The 22,130-nt window shown below is 40.5% G+C and overlaps 2 protein-coding genes across 2 annotated transcripts in view; one reads left to right on the top strand and one right to left on the bottom strand.

Moving 5' to 3' along the window:
• ANKRD40 (ankyrin repeat domain 40) lies at positions 1-9,112 on the top strand (the record flags this gene model as incomplete). Its single annotated transcript, XM_026861292.1, has 6 exons — positions 1-95; positions 3,139-3,287; positions 4,344-4,817; positions 5,677-5,858; positions 7,136-7,189; positions 8,527-9,112. Coding segments are annotated over 6 exons (1,065 nt in total), but the record flags the coding sequence as incomplete, so codon positions are not given.
• Positions 9,113-10,368: 1,256 nt separating this feature from the next.
• ABCC3 (ATP binding cassette subfamily C member 3) overlaps positions 10,369-22,130 on the bottom strand; it is a 37,607-nt gene continuing 25,845 nt past the window's right edge. The window contains exons 19-31 of the mRNA XM_026861291.1: positions 21,773-21,956; positions 20,749-20,854; positions 19,930-20,083; positions 18,286-18,493; positions 17,421-17,731; positions 16,480-16,679; positions 16,249-16,375; positions 15,373-15,474; positions 14,231-14,377; positions 13,138-13,296; positions 12,603-12,769; positions 11,421-11,615; positions 10,369-10,788 (exon numbers count right to left, since the gene is read on the bottom strand). Of these exons, the coding sequence (XP_026717092.1) occupies positions 10,680-10,788; positions 11,421-11,615; positions 12,603-12,769; positions 13,138-13,296; positions 14,231-14,377; positions 15,373-15,474; positions 16,249-16,375; positions 16,480-16,679; positions 17,421-17,731; positions 18,286-18,493; positions 19,930-20,083; positions 20,749-20,854; positions 21,773-21,956 (2,169 nt within the window). The 3' untranslated portion in view covers positions 10,369-10,679. The remainder of the gene's footprint in view (positions 10,789-11,420; positions 11,616-12,602; positions 12,770-13,137; positions 13,297-14,230; positions 14,378-15,372; positions 15,475-16,248; positions 16,376-16,479; positions 16,680-17,420; positions 17,732-18,285; positions 18,494-19,929; positions 20,084-20,748; positions 20,855-21,772; positions 21,957-22,130) is intronic.

Below are 22,130 nucleotides of genomic sequence, written 5' to 3'. Positions count from 1 at the left end.
CTGCGGGAGGCGGCGGCGCTGGGGGACGCGGAGGAGGTGCGGAGGCTGGTGGAGCTGGGGGTCAGCCTCAACTCCCAGAACGAAGTCAACGGCTGGTAAGGCCCCTCCGCGCCGGCGGGCGTTGCTCCTGCGGTTCTCCCGCGCTAGCGCTGCCCTGGGCTCACTCTTCCACGCGCAATACGAACCCGTTTGAATTTAGACTGGAACTGAAAGGTCGATCGCGGCCAAGTACTCCTCGGGGTAGATAGATACCTCTCTACCCAAGAGGGAAAAATGGAGATGCAGCTGCTAACCGCCGTTACAAACACGCGGCCCCTCCCCAGCCCCTGCTTGGATCCTGTGCTGGTTGCTGCTTCCCCAGGTCACTGTGGTGGTACTTTACATTGCTTTTGTTTGTTTGTTGGTGGTGTTTTTTTGTGGTTTTTTTTCTTTTTTTTTTTTTGGTTGTTTGTTTTGTTTTTGTCTTTTTTTCTAGAGGGATATGTTTGCAGCCTGAGACAGCACAGGTGGTCAAAAGGCAAACCTCAGCTCACCAATATGTGCTCATGTCTAACCAGAAATATTTTTTTATTAACTCCTAAATCAGGTTTGAAAATCCTTCCCTTTCAAACAGGGAACTTGCAGCCTGTTTCAGTGATACATACAAATGCTTTGGTTCTGACACCTCATTCAGATACCACCTGATGATGCTAAAACTGAGACTTTTCAGCAATAGACACTTGTAGAAGTGGGACTCCATACATGAACACACACAATATGTTCTCTGAAGCAGGAATGCTCAAGCATTTTTGGAGACTGTTTACTCTAAGTTCAGTTCAGCCTGTATTTACTGTGCTGTATTGTGCTTGAAGTTGTAATTAAAAAGAATAAAATCAGGAAAAGAGCTAGTCTTTTAAAGATGCAAGCTTTGATCAGCAATTTTGAGAAGTGTGAGACACTTGCAACTTGAGGTTCAAAGTGTGATGATTAAAATCAGAACTTGTAAAAATTTAAGAGAACTCATTCATAAGATGTTGAATTATCTTAGTTTGTAAGATAAGCAGCTGCTTGTCATCCAGATGACTTTGTGTCTAAAACTGGAATTGATGAAAGAAATATAAAATATAATTTTTTTAAAAATAATGATCTGGTCATATTTAACTATGGCAATACATGGGTCCTCACTGTTATTTAAGTTTACTTGTAGAATTTAAATTTCTCCAATGACCTTCTCAGTATCTCTGATGCTAGGAGGTGCGGAGTACTTATGTTCTGATGCGTGCTGGGTCCATGGTAGCTGGTACCGTTCTGCATGAGACCACGTGAAATGGTCAGGATGGATGCCAAAGTGAGGCCAGTGCTACTGAGGCTCTGTACCTCTGTACAGACTAAACCTGCAGATTTTGCCCTCAGAGCAAACACGGCCACATTGTCTGCGCTTTTTCCCACCACTTTGGTCCAACCTAGTTTATGACTTTGCAATGCACAACTTCTGAATTCATGCAGGCTGTTCACACTCATGGAAAGTCCAGAACACGCTGCACAGAAAAACTAAACCAACCTGGTGTGAGTTTCGTGGAGCCTGTCTCAGATTCTGTCGGATCTCTGATGTTAAAATTCAGGAATACTTTTGGCTGGAAAGATTCTTTTATCCCGTTTAAAAATGGTACTTTCTAGCTGAAATGCAGAGCCCAGTCATAGAGAGAACACAGGATTGTGCAACGTTGCTAGCAGTATCACCTCTGAAACAGATTTTGTAGCACCCTTCCTAGGATAGTCTATGAAGAAAAATGATATGTGTACATACACTTAGATTGACATCTCTCCAATTAGATTCTAATTCTACATAACCTCTCGCTGCAGTGACTAGTCACATTACCTTTAATTCAGAGATACTTTCTGCCATCAAGATGCATTAATTTTAATAAGAAGGAACTGTAGAATCGAGCCTTTTGTTTCTGGTATGATGGGTTTAATTAAGTCAGAATATATACGATGAATGAGGTTTTGCAAGTTGCCTTGTCTTCTCGGATTTTCCTGATTTGTATCCCTTCAAAGATCAGATTCTCTCTTTTTTCCCTTACATACTTCTACAGAAGAAGACTTAAAAGAGCAGAATTTTATATATAAAGTTAGGAGTTAATGCTCAAGATACAACTTTGAATTCTAATGACTGTATCTTAAAAAAACACCAAGAAAACCCAAATGGAAAAAGCTTTTTGGAGCTGGACTTTCAACTGAAACATTTTTCCCTTATAAGTTCATTATTTATCTCTATTTCATGTAATTCTTAAAAAATAAATAACAAAACTTGGAGAAGGGTTAAGGGAACACACTTCTGAAGAGTTTCCTTCAGCTGGAGCTAGAGAATTAAAATATAAAAGCTAGAGAAAGATTAAACGTCACTAGAACCTGGGATAGGGAAGAATGGCAAAACTGCATAGTGAGTTATAATTTCTGTCTAGGTCCCTAACACTAAGCACTAAATAAGCTTTTAGGATATTTCTTTACTATGTCTTTCTAGGTCAGCAACTGCACATAATAATTTTTAAAAATAGAAAAGTGATTAGTTCTGTGCATCAGTTACAGATTGCAGAAAACTTTATCTGCAGGTGAAAGCCTGGAATTGCTGGTGCAGCGAATAGCAACTGGGCACAAAACTGTGCTTAGAAACTATGCTTATTTTAAACATCATTTACTTACCAAAAAGTGCAAGTCATTGTGCTGACAGCATTAACTAAAGAGTAAAAATAACATCCTAGGTATGTATCCCTATTAGCTCACGTATACGCACACACAAGTGTTTTAAGTAAAACTTATTCTTTCAAAAATTACAACATCATACACAAGCTTTCTTTTTATATTTATTTTTCCAGAAAAGTTAGTAGCCTAATAAATGACAAATTGTAAAGATCTTGAACTCTAAAAATACTACTACAGTAACTTGGTATCAAGAGTATTAGAGCAAGGGAAAACTAGATCAGCAGGTGTCACTGCAGGCTCCAAACCCAGCGTAAATTTCCAAGGGAGATTGCAATTAAAATCTTTTTTATGTAGACTTGCATTAAGTCTTGTTCTTGTCATAGGCAGCAAGAATGAGTGGAAATTTATCTGCTGTAATTTAAGATTTCAAACAATGTTAACATTTTCCATGTGCAGGACTTGTTTGCACTGGGCATGTAAACGGAACCACGCTGCAGTGGTGGCTTACCTGCTGCAGGCCGGCGCTGACAAGGAGATCCTCACAAAGAAAGGAGAAAGGCCAGCCCAGTTAACGTCAAAGAGAGAGATAAGGAAGATGTTGGGAGGTAAACCTATTGGCTATGTGGTATGATCATCACAGACTAGTAAAAGATTGTTTAACTCATGTATGTTCCAACCTTGCATGTGAAGATAGTGTGTTTGGATTTTAGTAATAACTGTGACTTGATTTCTAGAGTGTTTACAGGGTAAGAAGCCAAAGTTTAAGAAAAGAGGATTACCAACAAATTCCATATACAGCTAGCCAAATTTATTTCTAAATTAGAACAGTATTTTGAAAAATACCATGATTAAACCAGTGACAGATAGATGCAGTTTCCTATTTTCAAAAGGACAACAGGAGAAAATCTCTCAAATTTGTGTGAAGCCCTTATATGAGCAACATCTAATTTTCCTGATGTTCTATGGAGCTTAGACACTCTCTTGAATAAATGGAAAATTAGCAGCCCGAGAAACAGCTCATCAGAGGACATTGGTAGAGCACTTTTATCATATTTTGTAACTGTTAGAGCGGAGTAGGCATTGCTGCTAGAGGTGATAAGTAATTTGAAATGTGGTCGATTAACAACCTCTTTTCTCCCCTTTGTATTCCCTTGTCTGGTTTTGTTTTCATTATTGTCTCCCAGCTGTTGAATTGGTAATGTTTCAGCTCTCCCAGTACTGCGTGTTCTTTTCGCTTTATCCCCTGCCTTAATATCGAACAACATATTATCCTTTGTTTTTCATTGCCTTATACATTATGAAGATGATTGCATTATACAACCAGAGACCATGTGCTGGCTACGGATTAAAACAAACCAAACTGAAGTATCGCAGTGTTTAGAAGCAAATAGCACCTCCAGAATTACTAGAATCAGACTCTGCTTTTGTGTTTACTGTATTGCAACACCTGAGCACGGTTCTGTTTACTGTAGAAATAAAAGGCATAGTGCTACATGATTCATCTTTTAACCTGTGATGCTTTTAACACTCCGCTCCCTCCCCATTAAAAGAAAAAAACCCAAGCAACTAAAACAACCAAAGAAACACCACAGCACAATAGCAATACTTTTTTTTTCCCCCTCAAATCAGTCTTGGATAATGTTGTTTTGTTTGTTTTACAGTGGAAGATGACGAACTCCCAGACTTAAGGAAAGATTCGGATCTGACAATCATCCCCAATTATCTGGCTAACCCACCTTTCCCTTATGTTTATAACACCATGAGTGACAGTATTCCAGATCCCTCCGTGAATGGGAGTGTCTCACACTTGGAATCGCAAGATAGCAACTCTTCTTCCTTATCTGATGTGGAGACTGACAGACGTGCGCCGTTACCACATGGGAACGCTGCTCCTGGGGAAGCTGGTAACGGGGGGCTGCCATCGCTGCCCAGAGCGGGTGCTGCACCCCCGCACTCCAAACCCATCCTTCAGAGGGGTCCAGTTTACCAGCGCTCTGTGTCTTGGAGCAGAAGTCCCCCTTCACCGGTTGGATCACATCAGTCTGTACCTCAGCAGGAGAATGGTTCCTGTATGGGGCCTGTGCCAGCATTTCAGCCGGTTTTCTTCACAGGAGCTTTTCCACTTAATATGCAAGGTAACAGTAAAAGTCTCTTCTCTTTTTGTCTTAGAACTGCTGTCATCTTGGACAGTGAAAATAGACTAATTAGGATGACATGTATTCACAGCACTTCTAGAGATTTTCAGGTTCCCATGCTTAGGCATTCAGGAGACATTTGAAGGTATTAGAGAGGCAGATATCCTGCTTCTGCTGGAACTGTTATTAAAATATTGATGAAAACATTTGCTATTTGTCTCAAATTCTACAAAAGCATACAGACACCAGGGTCATCTATTTCTCTAAATAACATACTCTAAGCTTCAAATAAAGAATGTGAGCAGGCAGCCAGTGGGCTCAAGAGACAACCTCACTTGGCTCAATCTGCAGACCTGAGTCTTGAGGTGAACCATTACACGATCTGCAGGTAAATTTTGCCTGCTCAAAGAGAAAAATCTGGAATTTCAGTTTCAGTTCAGAATTTCATCCTTGAAATAAAAGGTTCTGATGCCATGAATTAGCAATGAGAAGCTAGCCAATGACCAAAAGAATCAAAAACCAATAAAAGCAATTTTGGATTGCTCAGGAAATTGATAACCAGTACAATCTGCTTTTAAATTAGCTTTAATCCAGTAAAATGGGTATTTACGCAAAGGTTCATACATGCACCACACACACTGGTTTAGACTTGTGGTGATTTTTTCATATAGGTTGATAAAAGTCAATCTAAAGAAAATTGTGGTCATACAAATCTAGTTGTTTGCTTTCTGAGGATTCTTGTTACAAATGATACAAAGAAGGTTAATAGAACATAGAAATATCTGGAAGTTAGTATAGAGATATCTTTTCCAATTCCTTTATACATCTGCCTATTAATGTACCTTTTTATTTCCAATAGAACTGGTGCTTAAAGTTAGAATACAAAACCCTAATCTTAGAGAAAATGACTTCATTGAAATTGAACTGGACAGACAAGAACTGACCTATAAGGAACTGCTCCGAGTGAGTTGCCGTGAGCTGGGTGTTAATCCTGAGCACGTACAGAAGATCAGAAAATTACCAAATACAATGTTAAGAAAGGTAAGAACTGCCAATTTTGAAGTGCAGTAACTTGATAAAAGATTTTTAGGTTACCATTACAAAGGAATAATTTATTGGTCACCTGCATAGGCCCATGTTGCAAAAAAACCTCAGAAAACCCCAACACCAAAACGGAAAACTTCCCTTCAACTTCTAGCACTCAGCAGTTTTGTTTTTTTTAGTAAAAAGGTTCTCAAGTTTCTTGATCATTCGGTGTTGAGCCCAATTAATACCTGATTACTACCTTCTTAAGTTCAGTGCAATACCACACCACTGTGATCTGCCACCAGCATTTAAAAGGCCTGCAGTACTCACCAGAGTTCAGGAAGGACTGTATGCGGTCCTTCCAAAAAACAGAAAGGTGTTTCAGGATTATTGTGAGCGCAGGCCTCTGAATGTAACTGTCTTCTCCCTTCAGTGACATTTACCTGTGCAGCAAACAGAAAATGGACCTGCTGACCTGTTTTACTGATTCACTGTTGACCTTTCTTTCACTCTCAGATCCCTCTCAAGCATTGTTGGCGTCAGTCGTGGAGCTAATCTGATTAGTACTAGATTAATAGACTTCACTGTACTGCATCTTCACTGACTATAAGATGACTTATTCTTTGTTAGTCAAGAAGTGAATTAAAAAAAAAGACATAAGCAATTCTGTCACTTGCCAATTTAGGTTGTTGTTGAAAGGACTGGTTTTATTTCCAGCTCTAATTACTTCAGGCTTTCTGGGTAGGACTGCAGGATACTCACTGTTCCTTGAGGTGATACAAAACTAATTCTATTTAATGCTGTTTAGCAGCAGAGTACTGCTGCAGAGGGGATCAGAGCTCGAGTCTCTACCCAGGGGGTGTCTTCCACTGCTCTCTAAAGACCTTGCCAAGGCCAGTGCTATGATGGTGCCAGGGCTGCTCTGGAGGAAGCTGCGTGCAGGACCTTCTTGGGTAGATGCAAGAATTAATTCATGACCTTCTAAGAATTACCCAGGGGGGAAAAAGAGGAGTTGGGGGTAGCATGTGGTAGATCTTGACAAGTGTAATTCCACTGATCACTTACACTCACCATCAGTGTTACATTCCTTCTAAAAATAGACTTGAGTTGCTGAATAAGATTCCAGAATAAATATGATGCAACAGGATGTCTGCTTTCCAGTTTACAGTAAAGAACTGTCATATTTATGGATATTTATAACATACCTTGTGTTAGTACAAGCCTATTATTTTAAATTACCTCTGCAAAATTGAACAGTTTACCACCTAACAATTTATTGTATTTATTTAAAGGACAAAGATGTGGCAAGGCTACAGGACTTCCAAGAACTGGAGCTTGTTCTAACAGTAAGCGACAAAAACTTACTTTTCAGAGTCTCAACACTATCTGAACGGAGTGGTTATAACAAGAAGGCATCAGAACTTACATACTAATTGTTTAAAGAATAAAACAAAAGATTTGTATTTCTAATTTTAAAATTACATTTGAAAGACAGTATCTATAAGGGCTAATGATGTGGAAAAATAATCTATTTTGTTAACCTTGAAATAAGCTAAATTTGTTATGCAGTTACAGCCTCTAGTTAATCTAAGGGTTATGAGTCTGATCTGAAAGTAGCTTAATGCAAGGGAAGTATTGGTAGAAATATCTGTTAATGCAACACTTTTCCTTACAAAAAGATAATCTTGAAATACTGCAGAGTTCGCAGCTCTCAGGGAAAGGCTTACCTTAAACTGTTCTACTAATTTGTTTGCTATAAAATAGCAGAGGTACTCAAGCTAAAGAACCTGCCATGAAATCCATTTAATCTTTGTACTGAGTCTATTACCATTAACATTCACTTTTTAGACCGTGTATTTTAAGTCATATCTTATTTAGAAGGAAAAAACCAGAAGGGTTTAAATCTGTGGAAGAAGCACAAAACTATGTCTAGTTTAAATACTATCAAGTGACTTATTACCTGTGATTTCTTAATCCCTGTTTACACTTTTCCCTATTTCTCAGGTTGAAAATAAAAAGTGATAGTAATTATCCAAATCATAAGTATGCTCTCAACCAAAATCCCTTTTATTGTTGTCTGTCAATACACAGTATCGACATGTGCAATTTAAAGTACTATTTTTGTTACTTTATTGACAACACATTTCTCCAATGCTGCTTTAATTTCCCCCTTTAAAAGCACAAAAATTGTAATTTTATTTTCCTTTTACCTTTACATTCCTGAGAAAGATTGCATCTTGAACCTTTAAAAGTTGCCTATGTAAAAAGAAACTAGTGAAATGCCCAGGATTTTCTGGGCTGATACAAAATCCTGATGTTCCTATGCAATAGATTTTCTTTTTTTCCCCAGTGACTTGTGTTTACCCATATTGTCAACTGAAAGAAACACCCTAAACTTTTATTTTCACTTAAAATTCAGAATTAGACTACTTTGCTATGAAATTCTGGAATAAATAAATTGAAAAGTACTTAAGAGCTGGGTTTTATCTGATTTTTTAGGATTTTATTATTTACTCAGTCATTTGCATTTGAAGAAGAGTTCTGTTCAGGTAGCCTAACTGTGAAGGTATGTACTATGAATTAAATGAATGAACTAAATTACAAGATGTAACAGGCAAACAGAAGGTACAAAACGGGACTGAATTTCCCTCTGTTTCTTCGTCTTCCCCCTTCCTTACCCCAGTTTCTTTGGAAACTACAGCAACCAAAGGATTTTATGGTCTTGAGTAAGAATTTGCAGTCCGAGTTAGCTGTACGCTGTATGTGGCCCTGTGAATGGGAGCTGTGGGCGTAGCATGCTGAGCAGGGAGCCACCCAACTAGCTGGAGGAGATGCTGAGGCTAGAACTGCACCTGAAACCCATACCGCCCCCGTGAGTCCCTCTGACTGGAGCTGGGTATCCCCCACAGCCCTGTCTCCTTTCTCCGAGGCTGTGGCAGGGAAAGAAAGAAGGTGATTCTTCCCCTGCAGTCAGAGGGGTCACCTGTACTACAGCTCATGCAACAGGACTCGGTGCCCAGCTTCACCCCTGCTCTCTCTTTCCCATCCAGTGACTAGCACTCTGCAAAGGGAGCAGCTTCAGCAGCAGTGACTGAGCACACAAGAGGGAGCCCTCTCCCAATCTGCCTTGTAGTCGGATGTCCAGTGTTCACCTGGAAGCACAGATCCATGCAAACACCCAAACTTCCTGTGTGCCAATTAACTAGACTGAAGCTCAGTCTCCTAAGACTAATAGTAGAACATTTTGTCACAATAAAATATCCTCTTCTGAAAAGTGTTCGAGGTCAAGTGTGGTCTGAGTCATTGGCAGTACCTGTTTATATACCACGTTGCTGGTGTATTAACCTCTGTATAATGGAATAATAGAATTGTTGTTCCTCGTATCACACTTTGTTGCATTCTCCCTGGCACCCAGAGCAGACAGGGTTTAGACATCGGCTGTCAAAACGCTGGCCAAATCCATGAAGGTACCAGGCTTCAGCAGTCAAACCTATGAGAGAAAAGCTCAGCTCTTGGCTGGGTGACTGTTGTTACACAGATATCTTGCACAGATGCTGATCGCTATCTATGCATTCTGAGGATTATTTTTATACCTTATGCAGTTTATACACAGAAGATACTATTAAGACTCCTAACAATCTGATCAGTGTTTAATCGTTACCTTACTGTGTATAATAATTCATTACTTCGTGCTCTGCTATATCAAATGTTAATGTCAAATGCTTGGCTGCAGATTCTTCTTTCTATTTAAGAAGTATTATTTGTAATAATTAATAAATGATTATTTTTGTCTTCTCAAAGTTTTTGTGAACTTTACTCATTGAAAAACATAGGAATTTTTTGTTGCCGGGTAGGTTTCTAGAGTGCTCAATGGAGGACGTGAACAACTAAAGCAGAACATGTTCTGTTAGATTCTAGCAGCAAATACTGTTTAAACACAGTACTCCCTTTATTTGAGAGGCTTGGTTATCAATAATAAGGTAGATACTTATTTCTGCAAAAGAAAACACATATTATTTCAGGTGAATAAATGCTGAATGAGATGAATTATATACACATCTGTTCAGCATCCATGTTAAGCTTAAGTGGAGACTTATTCATAGTGACTTCATACATAAGAGAGAGCAAAATTATAATACTTCTGTGCCAATCATGTCCCTGCAGGCTTATGTGGAGTCCAGTAAATTGGTAGAAATTGTGTAGTGAATGATTTATATTAAGCCATCTGTAGGTTTAGTTTTATATACACTTATAATTCTCCTGCTGAAGAGGAATTTTATAATACTGATGTGGCCCAGGGCAGGGCTACCAAAGGTCCTAGGCTGGCTCGCAGCCCTGAAGCCGTAGCATTCAGCTCCCTTGTCCTGGCGGAAAAACTAAAAGGAAAAGGTTGGAACCACTCAGAGATTACACATTACCTCACTATTTTTCAGCTGAGTCACTGCTTAACTGGGCCTGTCTTTCCACTTCAAAACCAATGAATCATTATGCAGAAAACACAAAAACCAGGTGTGTTTTGTACCATTAATATAATTTACTAATTTTAAACGTGAATACAGTACATATTGCCCTGTGATACATCCATTTTCTTGGCAGAATGTTTGGCATTCTTTGGGAAAAAAGCATATAATAAAATACTTTATGTATAAAGAAAATATTTAAAAATATAAAACTCACTTTATGGTCCTTAAAATTGTAAAATACTTTGTTCACATATCACAAGTTTAGTCTACTACAAAAACTGTTTTGTAAATTACAGTACATTCACAAGTCACTTTTGTGCCAAGTCAGTAATATTTAAAAAAAAACAAACCGAAAACCTAGGGGGTCTTCTTTTCATGCTAGTCCAGCATCTTTGGCCATACTGTAGAAAATACCCTTCGATGCTATAAGGCTTGCAGGTGTATCAAATTCAGCTATGGTTCCGTTGTCTAGAACAAGAACCCTGTGCAAAACAAAAGGTGGGTGGAGGGAAAGATATGTCAGAGAATTCCTCGCAAGAAACGTGATAGCCCTTTTTATCATCAGGCAAACTGCTCTAACCTTTGCCTTGCCTTTGTTTTGCTCAATTATTTTCACTCGTTGAAACACAGCAGATGATAAACATTCTCCCTGAGCTGCTGCTTGATTATAAAAGGTGCAGGACTATCTCCCAGGGGTAATAAGGGGGTAGGGTGGTGGGAGTGTCATACTGGTGGTTGAAAATACAGTACCAGAAAGCCAAGGAAATAACATCTCATGAAATATAGTAATATATTTTAAAGTAATTAATATGATATCATGTTAGTGAAAAAGTTACAGCAGCTGCTCATTTCAAAAGGATCCATAAGCTTGCAGCTGGGTAGGATCTCTTGTGTGGCTCTGGTTAGTGGATACAGAACCTATTTCTCATGCCAACAGAGGCAAAGTCAGGTCCGGATATTCTAGGATTATACATCTTAAACATCATTGCTTACATACTACCTGACAAGAGCATCAGTGTGACTATCTAGAAACAAACCAGATCCTTTTAAGTGCTGATTCATATACCCAGTAAACCAGTGAGCCTCCCCTGCCACTCACCATTGAGATTTTTACCTTGTGTAATCCATAATTGTGTTCAGCCTGTGCGCTATTGTCAGCACCGTGCAGTCTTCAAACTGGGTCCTGATTGTCATCTGGATAAGATCATCTGTCTCGAGATCGATGGCCGCTGTCGCTTCGTCCAGGATCAAGATTCTCGTCTTGCGAAGCAGCGCTCTTGCCAGACAGATGAGCTGCCTTTGGCCAACGCTGCAAGCAGAGACAGGGCTTTCACAAACGACACCCCACTGCCCTTAGCTCCCCACTGCTCAGAATCACTCGTGCTAGAGCAGATTTACTCATCAGGTAAAGTTACCAAACAAAAAAAACAGTATTTAGCAAACAGCCCGAGTGGCAGCCCTAGAGCTAATACACACACACTGCAGTGTCACTTAGCGTTATGTGTTCACTTAACTGCCTGACCCAGTACTGACAGAGCCAACAAATGCCCCCTTTCTATCACTGTGGCAAAAGTCAGGGAAACTCATGATTACAATGCTTCTGCCTTGTTTTCAGAAACACACAGAGTTGTAACAACACTGAGCATATGAAAACTTTAACCAAAAAAAGAGAAAGAAAAACAATATTCTGAGGCTGTAAGTCCTTTTTACCACCTAAAAAAATAATGAAGTATCTGGGCAGCCCACAGTTCCTCCCCTGCTACAAACGCACCCCAGAGACAGGCTCCGTCCGAGTGTCTCTGCAGGATAAGGAAGGAGCTGAACATTCATCACATACATAATGTGGTTACCCCACAGTCTCAGAAGCCAATGCAGCTTATCAAAGCATGGCTTTTCAGCATCCCCATTCATGTCTTCAGGGGTCTTCCACATAATAATGGAAAACCGACATTGCTAAAGTATCAGTTTAGGCAGAGGACCCTTATTCAGCACAGCTGTTACATACCATGGTTAAGGGACTGCCTACTCCTAACACCCTGTCATCCCGAGACTTCCTTCTTTACTGATAAGACAGGATTTTGCTTTGGGAGAAATCCTTCCCCACAGCAAAGAAGAATCAGATCATTTGTGGCAGAGACAGATCTGTCAGCAAATGTTGGTGCCTTAGTGGTTTTCTTGAAACAGGAATAGGTAACTAAATAATTTCAGACACAACAGACTACAGTGTAAACCTGTGCTCAGGTGTTACTCACCAAATGAAAGCTCAGTGTATGTTTCTAGTTCAAGCATTCCTTACCTAAGATTTTCTCCACCTTCTGAGCACTCATAGTCCAACATGGATGGCTGACTGCTGACAAACCTCTTCAGGTGAGACAGTTCAAGAGCTTTCCATATTTCTTCATCTGAATACTTATTAAATGGATCCAGGTTCATCCTCAGTGTTCCAGAAAAGAGAACTGGATCCTGGATATAAAACCAACTTTCTTAGACAAGTGCTTCAGCTGTTTTAAGCACAGATATTATGAGTTACTGCTCTGAAGTCTCCACTGCATTGCAAGTAGGCCATCTCCCAATCCCATCCACTCTGAAAATACAATACACACTCAAAACTCTAGTTCCAACTGTAAAGATGGTTTATCCTAAATCCTGTTTTATCACCCCGTGTCAACTTAAAAGGTGGCAGGACACGACCACTTAAAGTATAAACAGTTTGTTTTTCTGAAACAATTTTCTGAGTGTAACAAAGCTTTTTCCTCTGTGGATAAACCACTATTTATGGTTTGCTAAGCTGTTAGAGATTCTTCCTTTACTGTGATACACAGAAACAGTACCTGAGGAATAATTGTTAGCCTCGATCGAAGGTCGTGAAGGCCAATCTCTGAAATTTTTACACCATCAATTTTAATTTCTCCTTTTACAGCTTCCAGGATCCTAAAGAGACAGAGCGTCATGGAGGACTTCCCTGCTCCAGTTCGGCCAACAATTCCAATCTACAACAAATTGCAGGTTTAACAACAAAGCATATAGTTAAAACCGAAACAAAACCCAACAAAAAAACCCCAAACAAACTTCCAAGTTTGCTCTAAGTCTGATACAAGATCTGAATCTCAGAGAGAATGTAACCGTCCTTCCCTAGAAACCCATGTCGTACACTGTAGTGTATATATTGCCATTCCCATAATTTGAATGATATTGCACATAAATATGTACGTAGGCCTAGAGCCATCTGACATAACTTTGGGTGATTAGCTGACATACACATGCTAGGAGTCCAGTCACTCAAGAGCAAGAAATAAATACTTTTCAGAGGGTAATTCGGGCTTCAATGTAAGCACGTGTACCTCCATTCCATAAGGCGGCTGTCATCCTGCCTGCTTAGTATAATTCTCTTCTCTTTTAATAACAGCCTGTTAAAGGAGGACTTTCCTATGCTAATTATTCTGTACCAGCACACAAACCCCAGAACTTTCTATCAAAGCATGAAAAATGAATCTCTCAGAACAAAGACAATTTCCTGATTTAAGGAAGCAAAGAATGTAATTTCTTTCCATGTCAAAACTTTCACAGGGAAAGCCAGAGAACAGAAAAAGCTGGAATTCCTTCTCCCATCTGCACTGCTTCAGAAAAGCGTTCTTGTCACTGAATTTTTGTCACTTGTGCTGGTGCCTCCCACACAGTGTACAGTAGCCTGTTGCCAGCCTAACTTGGAAAGTCCAGTAAGTCCCATGCAAGTGGTTCTACTGGACCCAGCCTGGAGGATACTGGCACACCAACAGCACGGCTGTCACTGTTGGCTCCTGCAATGACAGCTTGAGTAGACCCCCACCGCTGGGCAAGTGTGCTTGTAGCCCCTGGCCTCTACCCCCTGGTTTCACTGGAGGCCCAGAGCAAAGTTCTAGCGAAGACACACGGCTGGTAACTCACCTTTTCTCCACCGTGCACTTGGAGGTTTAGATCCTTCAGCACTAGATCCAGGCCCTTCCTGTACCTCACTGAATAGTTCACAAACTCCAGCTCCCCCCTGGATGGCCAGTCTTCTGGGGGACTCTTGCCCTCTATGACCCAGGGAGCCTAAGGAAAACAGTAGTCAGAAATGTCTCATATAGGTTGAAGAAAAAATTATTCAAACTCAGATACAAACATTAACATTTGTGGGTTACTAGAAATATATCTGATAAATCAAATCTCCATTATCAAATTATTTTATAATAATGGGGGAAAACATGGTTTCCTAAGTATCCATCCATTTTGGTCTTTGTTGTGAAGTTTACAGGGCCAAACCCTCAATGAATATACATTTGTGATTTTCTATTAACTTTAATAAAACACTGCTTCATGCCAGCTCAAGCTCTGACTTAGAACATGTATCATGCATTTTGTCTAGCTTCCTTTTAGCTTCCAGATGAAATACTTAATCTCCAGAACTGTACACTGCAGCTCCCCTCAGATCCTCCATTTCCTAATTCTTAGTCTTGCATCATGTACACAGGGTTACAAAACCCAGTGTGTCCACAGAGCACCAGATCTCCCAGCATAGCTCCATCTGCCACCTTTAAAAGTCTTTGGCAACAAAAGTAGATGATTAGATGATTTGCCTGGATTAGGCAGTACAGTGTTCCTAGAGATGTTCTTCTCTCATGGGGGATGAAGACTGATTAAGCTGATTAAACAGAAATACTATTGAAAACATGTGCACAGCCTGATAATTGTACTGCAGCTGTGCTCACTATCAGGATCACAGCACCATCCATGCAGGTAGGACTACAGATCAAACACTTCAAACCCAATGGGAGCAATATTCTGATGGTGAAACTCATCTCTGTTGTGCTATAGCCACTCACAGTAGCAGAAAATGAGATGCTAAGCACAGGCTGCATGACGGCAGTAATAATTTGGAGCTGTGATAGCATAAATTACAGTTTAGAGCGTGACATTTGTTCAAGTTAAATGATAACGCTCTCAGAGCAGGAACTGTCTCTCAAGAATCTAAAGAAAGACCATGTAAACATGTGCATTAAAATTTCACCACGCTTGTTGGTGAGCATGCTTGATGCTTGGTAGCTGACCTCTGTTTCAGTTTCTGAATACTCTTTTATTCTTTCAACTGCCACAATGTTAGTTTCAAGTTCAGAAGTCATTCGGACCATCCAATTCAGAGACAAGGTCACCTTGGAGAAGACAAGGAACAAAGTATCAACCAGAGAGGAACAACAAAACCAGACACTGCTATTAAGACATGGATTCACATTAATATTACAAATGGAGTAATTACCTTTGCATGGGCATTAATACAGTTACTGGGACAAGAAGTCTACAGATAATCAGGTGCTCCTGTGAAGAAGCATATGCCTCCCACAGTGATTTAATAAATGGCCCTCTCAGGGCAGTTGGTTGGAAGCCATTTCCCAGTTGTGGGTTTCACTGGAAAATTGCTAACAGCAATCCTGCACACTCATCTTATCTAAAAAGCTTCTGGCAAGAGTGAGGCCATTAAATCTGCTAAACTGTCCACAGCTTGGTTGAGTGTAGTTTCTCTTGCCTTTTTATGAATCCTACTGACCTGCCGGTGATTACCTGCACATTCTGATGTGTTATGTAGCCTGCATGATGCAAGACATGTTAAGCCCATGCTGCTCAAATGACCTGTCCTTGGTGAGCTCACCTGATACTTTCTGAGCTTTCTGCATGCTGCTGCGCGGGATATACTGGAGTACAGCACAACCTCGATGCTCCCAAAGTGCCCATAGTCCTACTGCCTGTGGGCTTGCTGATGGTTTGTCAGCATTCAGTGTTAATCTATATTGTTTCCAGATATCCCACAACTCATTTTTATTATTTCCTTATTAACTTCAGCTTTAACAAGCACTTAAATTATTGCTAATTTATCCATACCACCTACAAAAATGAAAACCCATCAATGAACAAAAAGCTATAATACATACCTGTAACGCATAAGATACTGAAAGTCCTACCAAGCCAGCATTCAAGTTGTTTTTACTAATCACAGCAAAAAGGGCAGCAAAAAGGACAATACAGTTCCCCACAAATTCAACTCGAACACCCAGCCACCTGGTAAAGAGGCAGACGTAAGCAGAGTGGTAAGCAGTTGTTTGGATCAATTTTGCAAACACGGGACTATCTGAGCAGAAACAAGAAGTTATACGCCTTTTTACCTGTTTGATACTATGCCAGGATAGTAAGTCTTCTGATTTTCATCCATCTTCACATCACTGATGTCTATGAAGGACTTCACTCGTCTATAGGCTCTGATGACACTGGCCCCTGATACAGTTTCTGAGAAGTGTGAGTAGATGGGAGATCTGCTCACAGACTCCAGACGCTTCAGCTGGCGGGAGGTAGCTACATAGAATCGCTGCCATTTGGGGGGAAGATTGAAGGGTACATGAAATACTTTCTCTTTTAACGAACAGTGAAGATTTTTTTTAGATTAAGGAGTTAAAGGAGATTGCTACTGATTCACTTCAAACCTTCTTTCTAGAGAGAAAAATATTCTCTCTAATTAAGAATTTCAAGAAAGTTATCTTTGCTTCATACCACAACAGAGTGTTGGGTAAGTGCAATTTCTATAGACTGGAAGTTGAATTTAACTATGTCCCTTTAAATTTAGTTAATATAGACTAACAAAATAAATCCATTTGTAGCAGCCTCATTTTCCAAGTGAAACATGAATTTGCACCTCCATTACCTGGGTCTCTATTTACAGTCTATAAAATAAGCTTCACTTTTGCTCAGAAGTCAATAAAATTGATGCTTTCTATTTTCAATGTTTTAACTCCTCACCACTTTATAAACTTGTCAATACGTCAAATATATACACACGTCAATATATTGAAGTGTACTGCAGCTCTATCTCTAGCAGTAGGCTTATTTGTTATCACTTAAAAGCAAACAAAGGTTATGCCTATTTATTTCATGATTGCATCTCACAGGACAATTTTTCTTCCTCAGAGAAGTAAATCATGTTTTGTTTACATAAACATGTAGTTACTTTGGTTCTTTCCATTTTCCCTCAAATTCATGTTGTTTTTCCTAAAAAGAGACATGAACAATGGAATGAGTCATTGCAATGGTAGTCAAACATTTTTCCAGTTACCTGAACAAAGAAGTAGAGGATTGCAAGTGGAACGATAACCACAGCGAAGAGTGGAGTACTTGCTATAATTACAATCATTGTCGATAAAGAGGTGAAGAACGTTCCGAGGAACATCAAGATAGTCGGTGGGATTACTTCATCGATCACGTAGATGTCCTTTGAAAAGCGGTTGATGATCCGGCCAGTCGGGGTGGTGTCATAGAAGGACTGTGGGCTGTGAAATTTGTTCTCCAGCAGAGCAGCGTGGAGTGTGCGGGCTGCATTAATGCCTCCCATGGCCAGGGTAAAGGAGCAGATGAGTACTATGAGGCCTAACAGGTGAAAAGGAGACCTGTTAACCAGTGAACATGACGTTCCTGATTCGCAGCCCTTTGCTTCCTGGCAGTTTCTGTTGCTCTAGAAGCCTTTTTTCCTTTACTATATTCCCCGTTCACCTTCCTCTTACCATGCACATTAGCACTATGCCACTGGGGTCAAAGGAACATGTCCTCTAGGATTTCATCATGCTGTCCACGTAAGACAAACACACAACCATCTTCCCCCCTGCTTTCTGCAAGTCTCCATGAAGTCCTAATGCTACAATTTCACCCCAACCCTCCATTCTCTTCTGCACCTAAGTTTTCATGTTTTCTCTTCACCATACCTCTCTCAAGCTTCCATGTCACCTGTTCAACCCCCTCCAAGGGCTTGACAATGAAATTAAAAATATTAGGCTGAGCTCAGACTTGCTGGCTCCAGGTTACTTTACTTCCCTTGCTTAGGATAGGATTTGGGGGGCAATTTTGGGCCACCAGCAACTGGTGCCATGGCTTTCCCACCTTTTCTTTACTAAAGACTGAAACATCATGATTTCATCTGGTCTCACCTTGCAAGAGGCCCAAGGCAGCATAGACTCCAATTCGCATGGCCGTGTTGTGCTGAGTCCCATTTATCACTGGCTCATTAGTCCAGTCACTGAGCCACACATTGGCCCCAATGGCAGCAGCATTTTGACAGCAATACAGGAAACATATCATTAAAGAAATGACAGGGTTGACAGCCTTCATGTATTGCCAGAACACTGTTAGCTTTACCTGCAAAATCACAAACCAAAGCTGGTTTGTACAACTTACACAATCAGGAGTTTAGACACATTTAGAGAAAAAAAATTTTTGCCAGAGGAACTGCTAAGTTCAAAACTGCCCAAACTCGCTAACATACCACAGAGGACAGTTCATCTGCCTGAGTGCCACATCAGGGCAATAACTTTCAAAACGAGTCAGAAACTTCTCTGAAATACCCTTTTCCTCCATTTTGAGGAGCTGTATTTTATTAGTGTTGTGGGGTTTTACTTTCTAAGACTATGCCAGAGGGGGGAAAAAAAAACCAACAAAAAAACAGAAAAAGAAAAGAGGCTGATCAAATAGCAGCAAAGGATGGGTAACAAGAACAGAAGCCAAGTTTTTCAGGCAAAAGCAGCAACTTGGCAGGCATACTGAGCTCAGGACTACTTTAAATGTCCTATTTAAGGAAAAGTGCTGAATATGCATATCCAGGTGTCTTTACAGCAACTTAAATGAGGTACCAAATGCTAGTGCACTCCAATAGGAACATAAACAGATGATGCTTGGGACAAAACAAAAAGTAAAAGATGCTATCTCTAAGGTAGTGCAAAAAGGCAGAGAAACAAAGAGAGACAGAAACTCAGGACAAAACTCCATCTCTTAAAAAGCATAAGAAGGAATAATTAAAAGAACGAGTGGTGTTGATTAGGGACTTTGAAAACTAAAATAATCCACAGAAACAGTTAATTACATGTCTGTGCCATGGACCATGTACATCAGACTAAACAGGACACACTGAGCCTTCTGAAGTAGAGAGAAGGGGCTTTCTTTGACAAAACCTCCCTGATCCTATTCAACCCTCTACTCCTTTCTGTCCCTTTCATTTAGTTTTGTATTCTCATCTTTTTTTTCCTTTTCCTTCTCTTTTGCCCTGTTCCCATTTTACTCCCTGGCCCTGCTTGGGCAAAGTACAGTCCCTTTTGTACCTATAAGCATAAAATGCTCTCAAAGACGGGGGTGGTGGCAGGTATCATTTAGGCAGAACAGATCCACTGGCACAGAGCCGGCACCTGGCTCGTACAACCCACTGCTGCGGGTCATCAAATACCCAGTGCTGCAGCTGGGTTCAGCAGCAGCCAAACACTTTAAAACCCAACAGTGCTGAAAGCTCTGCAATGCAAAGGCAGGGCTGATGGACCGCAGTGCTATGCGGTATCAGGTGACTGTAGCAGGAGCTGGAAGGGATTTTTCCCCCCCGCCCAAGTACACAGCCCTTGCCAGGTGCAGAAACCTCTGCCAAAATCCCAAATTTGAATGACCAGTGGCCACCAGATTAATGCCTAAAGCCTGCAGTCGTGATTTATACAACTCGTTTAACAGAACTGGATCAAATACAAAAATAAAAATGTTTTTTTCAAACAGAAGAAAAAAAAAGTGGAAAAGGGGAGGGGGGAATCAAACCATACCGTTCCCGTTTCAGTGGTTTCAGCCTGAATAAGTTTCTCGTTAGGATTTTTTCTTGGCAGAGGAGACTCTGCTGGCTTCTTTTCACAGACTCTTCGTTTCGTTGACATTTTGTTGGGACATTCTCCTCCCTCAGAAGATATTACACTAAGTTGCCTAGTTAAAACAAAAGAGCCATTAGGAGAAAAAGGGCACTTGCCTGGCAGTGCTAAGACAAGGCTGGGATGCAGCAGACTGGACTCACTCCCAGCTCTTTTGCTGAGTTTCCATACCAGCCTCACTCACAGCTACGGGTGCTTGTACCACCCCTCTGGATCCTCAGTGATGCCAGAAATGCAGCACCTAACGAAGGCTGTGGCAGAGCCTGGGCTCTTTGGTAAAGGCCTTTAGAGGCTTCACTGCTAACCCCTGAGCATCTCTGGTTTTCACATAAACAGTAGCTGGACAGCATCTATGGGTATGGTTATGAAAACATTTAAACAAGGTTCCCCAATGGAAAGGCACAATGCAAAGGGTTTATTTATCATGCAACTGGTAGCAATTTAGTGTTGCGTGGGTAAATATATACAGTGGTGTTACCTGAGAACCAGAGAGTTGCTTTAAGAAATTAGTTCAGTTTGGATTAAAAAGAGGATTGCAGGAATGTTTGATCTTCTTTTCATCTTCTTTCACATTCATTTTCAAAAGGACACTAAACCAATTTATTTGTAAGAGGAAACTAAGGAAACTAAAGCCCAACCTGAGAAGCAGTATGTGACTAACATCCTTCAGATGTGTTTCACTCCAGACAGAGACTATAAACACATGAACCTCATGTTTACCTAAGGAACTGTTTGCGGACCTCGTTTGCCACCGGTTCATTATCTGCCAGATCGGTGTGGATGCTGAGGGTGTCTTCAGCTAGCAGGACTTCCTCCTCTTCCAGCACTGCAAGACAAGATCACACCTCAGATTTTCTGATGAATAAAGCAGAGGGCACAGAGGTGGCTATAAGAAAGCAAAAGTCATGAAAAACTATACCACAGCAGGAAAATCATAGTGCATAAACTCCCCCATAGTTTTGCTTACATCCCTTCTGTGCATCACTTCTCCTAACTAAATTGCAAAGATCTTGTGAGGCAGGTTGGCTGCCAAATGCATTTACATGACATTCCTTAGGTGCATCAGAAATATTAAGCCTAGATAGTGTTATAGCTGGTTCTAGCTAAATTCACTTATAGGGCATGCTCTAGGCATAATCTTGGGATGGGGGAGTCACGTCAGGAACTAGTGCAAGCCTATTCTGTTGCTAGAAGATGTCATGCATGTTCCTCTCTGCCTGTCTGGAGAGAAGCAGTGCTGCAAAAGCGTGGGAACACTGTCACACAGAGGAAATATTTAGCAAAATGCTCTAATCTTATATCATTTTATCAGAATCAAACCAAGCTGAAAAGTAACCCAAGATTAAAATGTCATTTGAACTTTGCTATATGCAAAGCCCAACATATAAACAGAGAAAAAATACCAGACTCTGGGTAGCCCCTTTGATAGCAAGCCTAGTCTGTTCTTGGCTACTCCATTTTCCTACTGAGCTTGACCTTGCTAATTGTAAAATAGTTTCCCAACTTTAAAACAATTTCTAACACAAGAATTGCTTTTTTCTAGGACAAACCAGATGAAATTTTGAAAGAAATTTGTGAAAACATTTATCAATAATACAGACCTGGCGTTAGACAATCATTTTCATGATAGTGCAGAAAGGCAAATGCCAGTCTGTCATGAAGAAGTGGGGGACACTTTATACAGAGAAAATATCTGTAATCTGGCTGACAGAAGAAGATGTTTTAAGAAAAAGTAATACTGTACTTGTTGGTTCATCCTCTTCAATGTCTTCATCAAGTGCATAATTTCGCAGGAATTCTGCAAAGGCCTTGTTTTGTTTCAGAAGGTCCTGGTAAGATCCCATTTCGGAGATTTTACCATCTACCACGACAACTATATGGTCTACCTGAGGCAAGAAGCTGATGCCATGGGTCACCAGAATTCGGGTCTGGATAGGAAAAAAAGAGAAAAACTTCACATCTCTCAGTTGTCACTGTAGGGACTAACACTACTCAGCAAGCCAAATGCTACCACATTTTTGGGACAGGGTGACCATGTTAGTTACCATGTCAGTGTGAAATGCCAGGGGAACTACATTGTCCTTGTTAGCCAAGTTAGCTTG

The sequence above is a fragment of the Athene cunicularia genome, assembly GCF_003259725.1.
Source record: "Athene cunicularia isolate RWA chromosome 18 unlocalized genomic scaffold, athCun1 chr18_part1, whole genome shotgun sequence".
NCBI lineage: Eukaryota > Metazoa > Chordata > Aves > Strigiformes > Strigidae > Athene > Athene cunicularia.
Note: the sequence above shows the minus strand (reverse complement) of the source record. Positions and strands in the feature narration are given on the sequence as shown.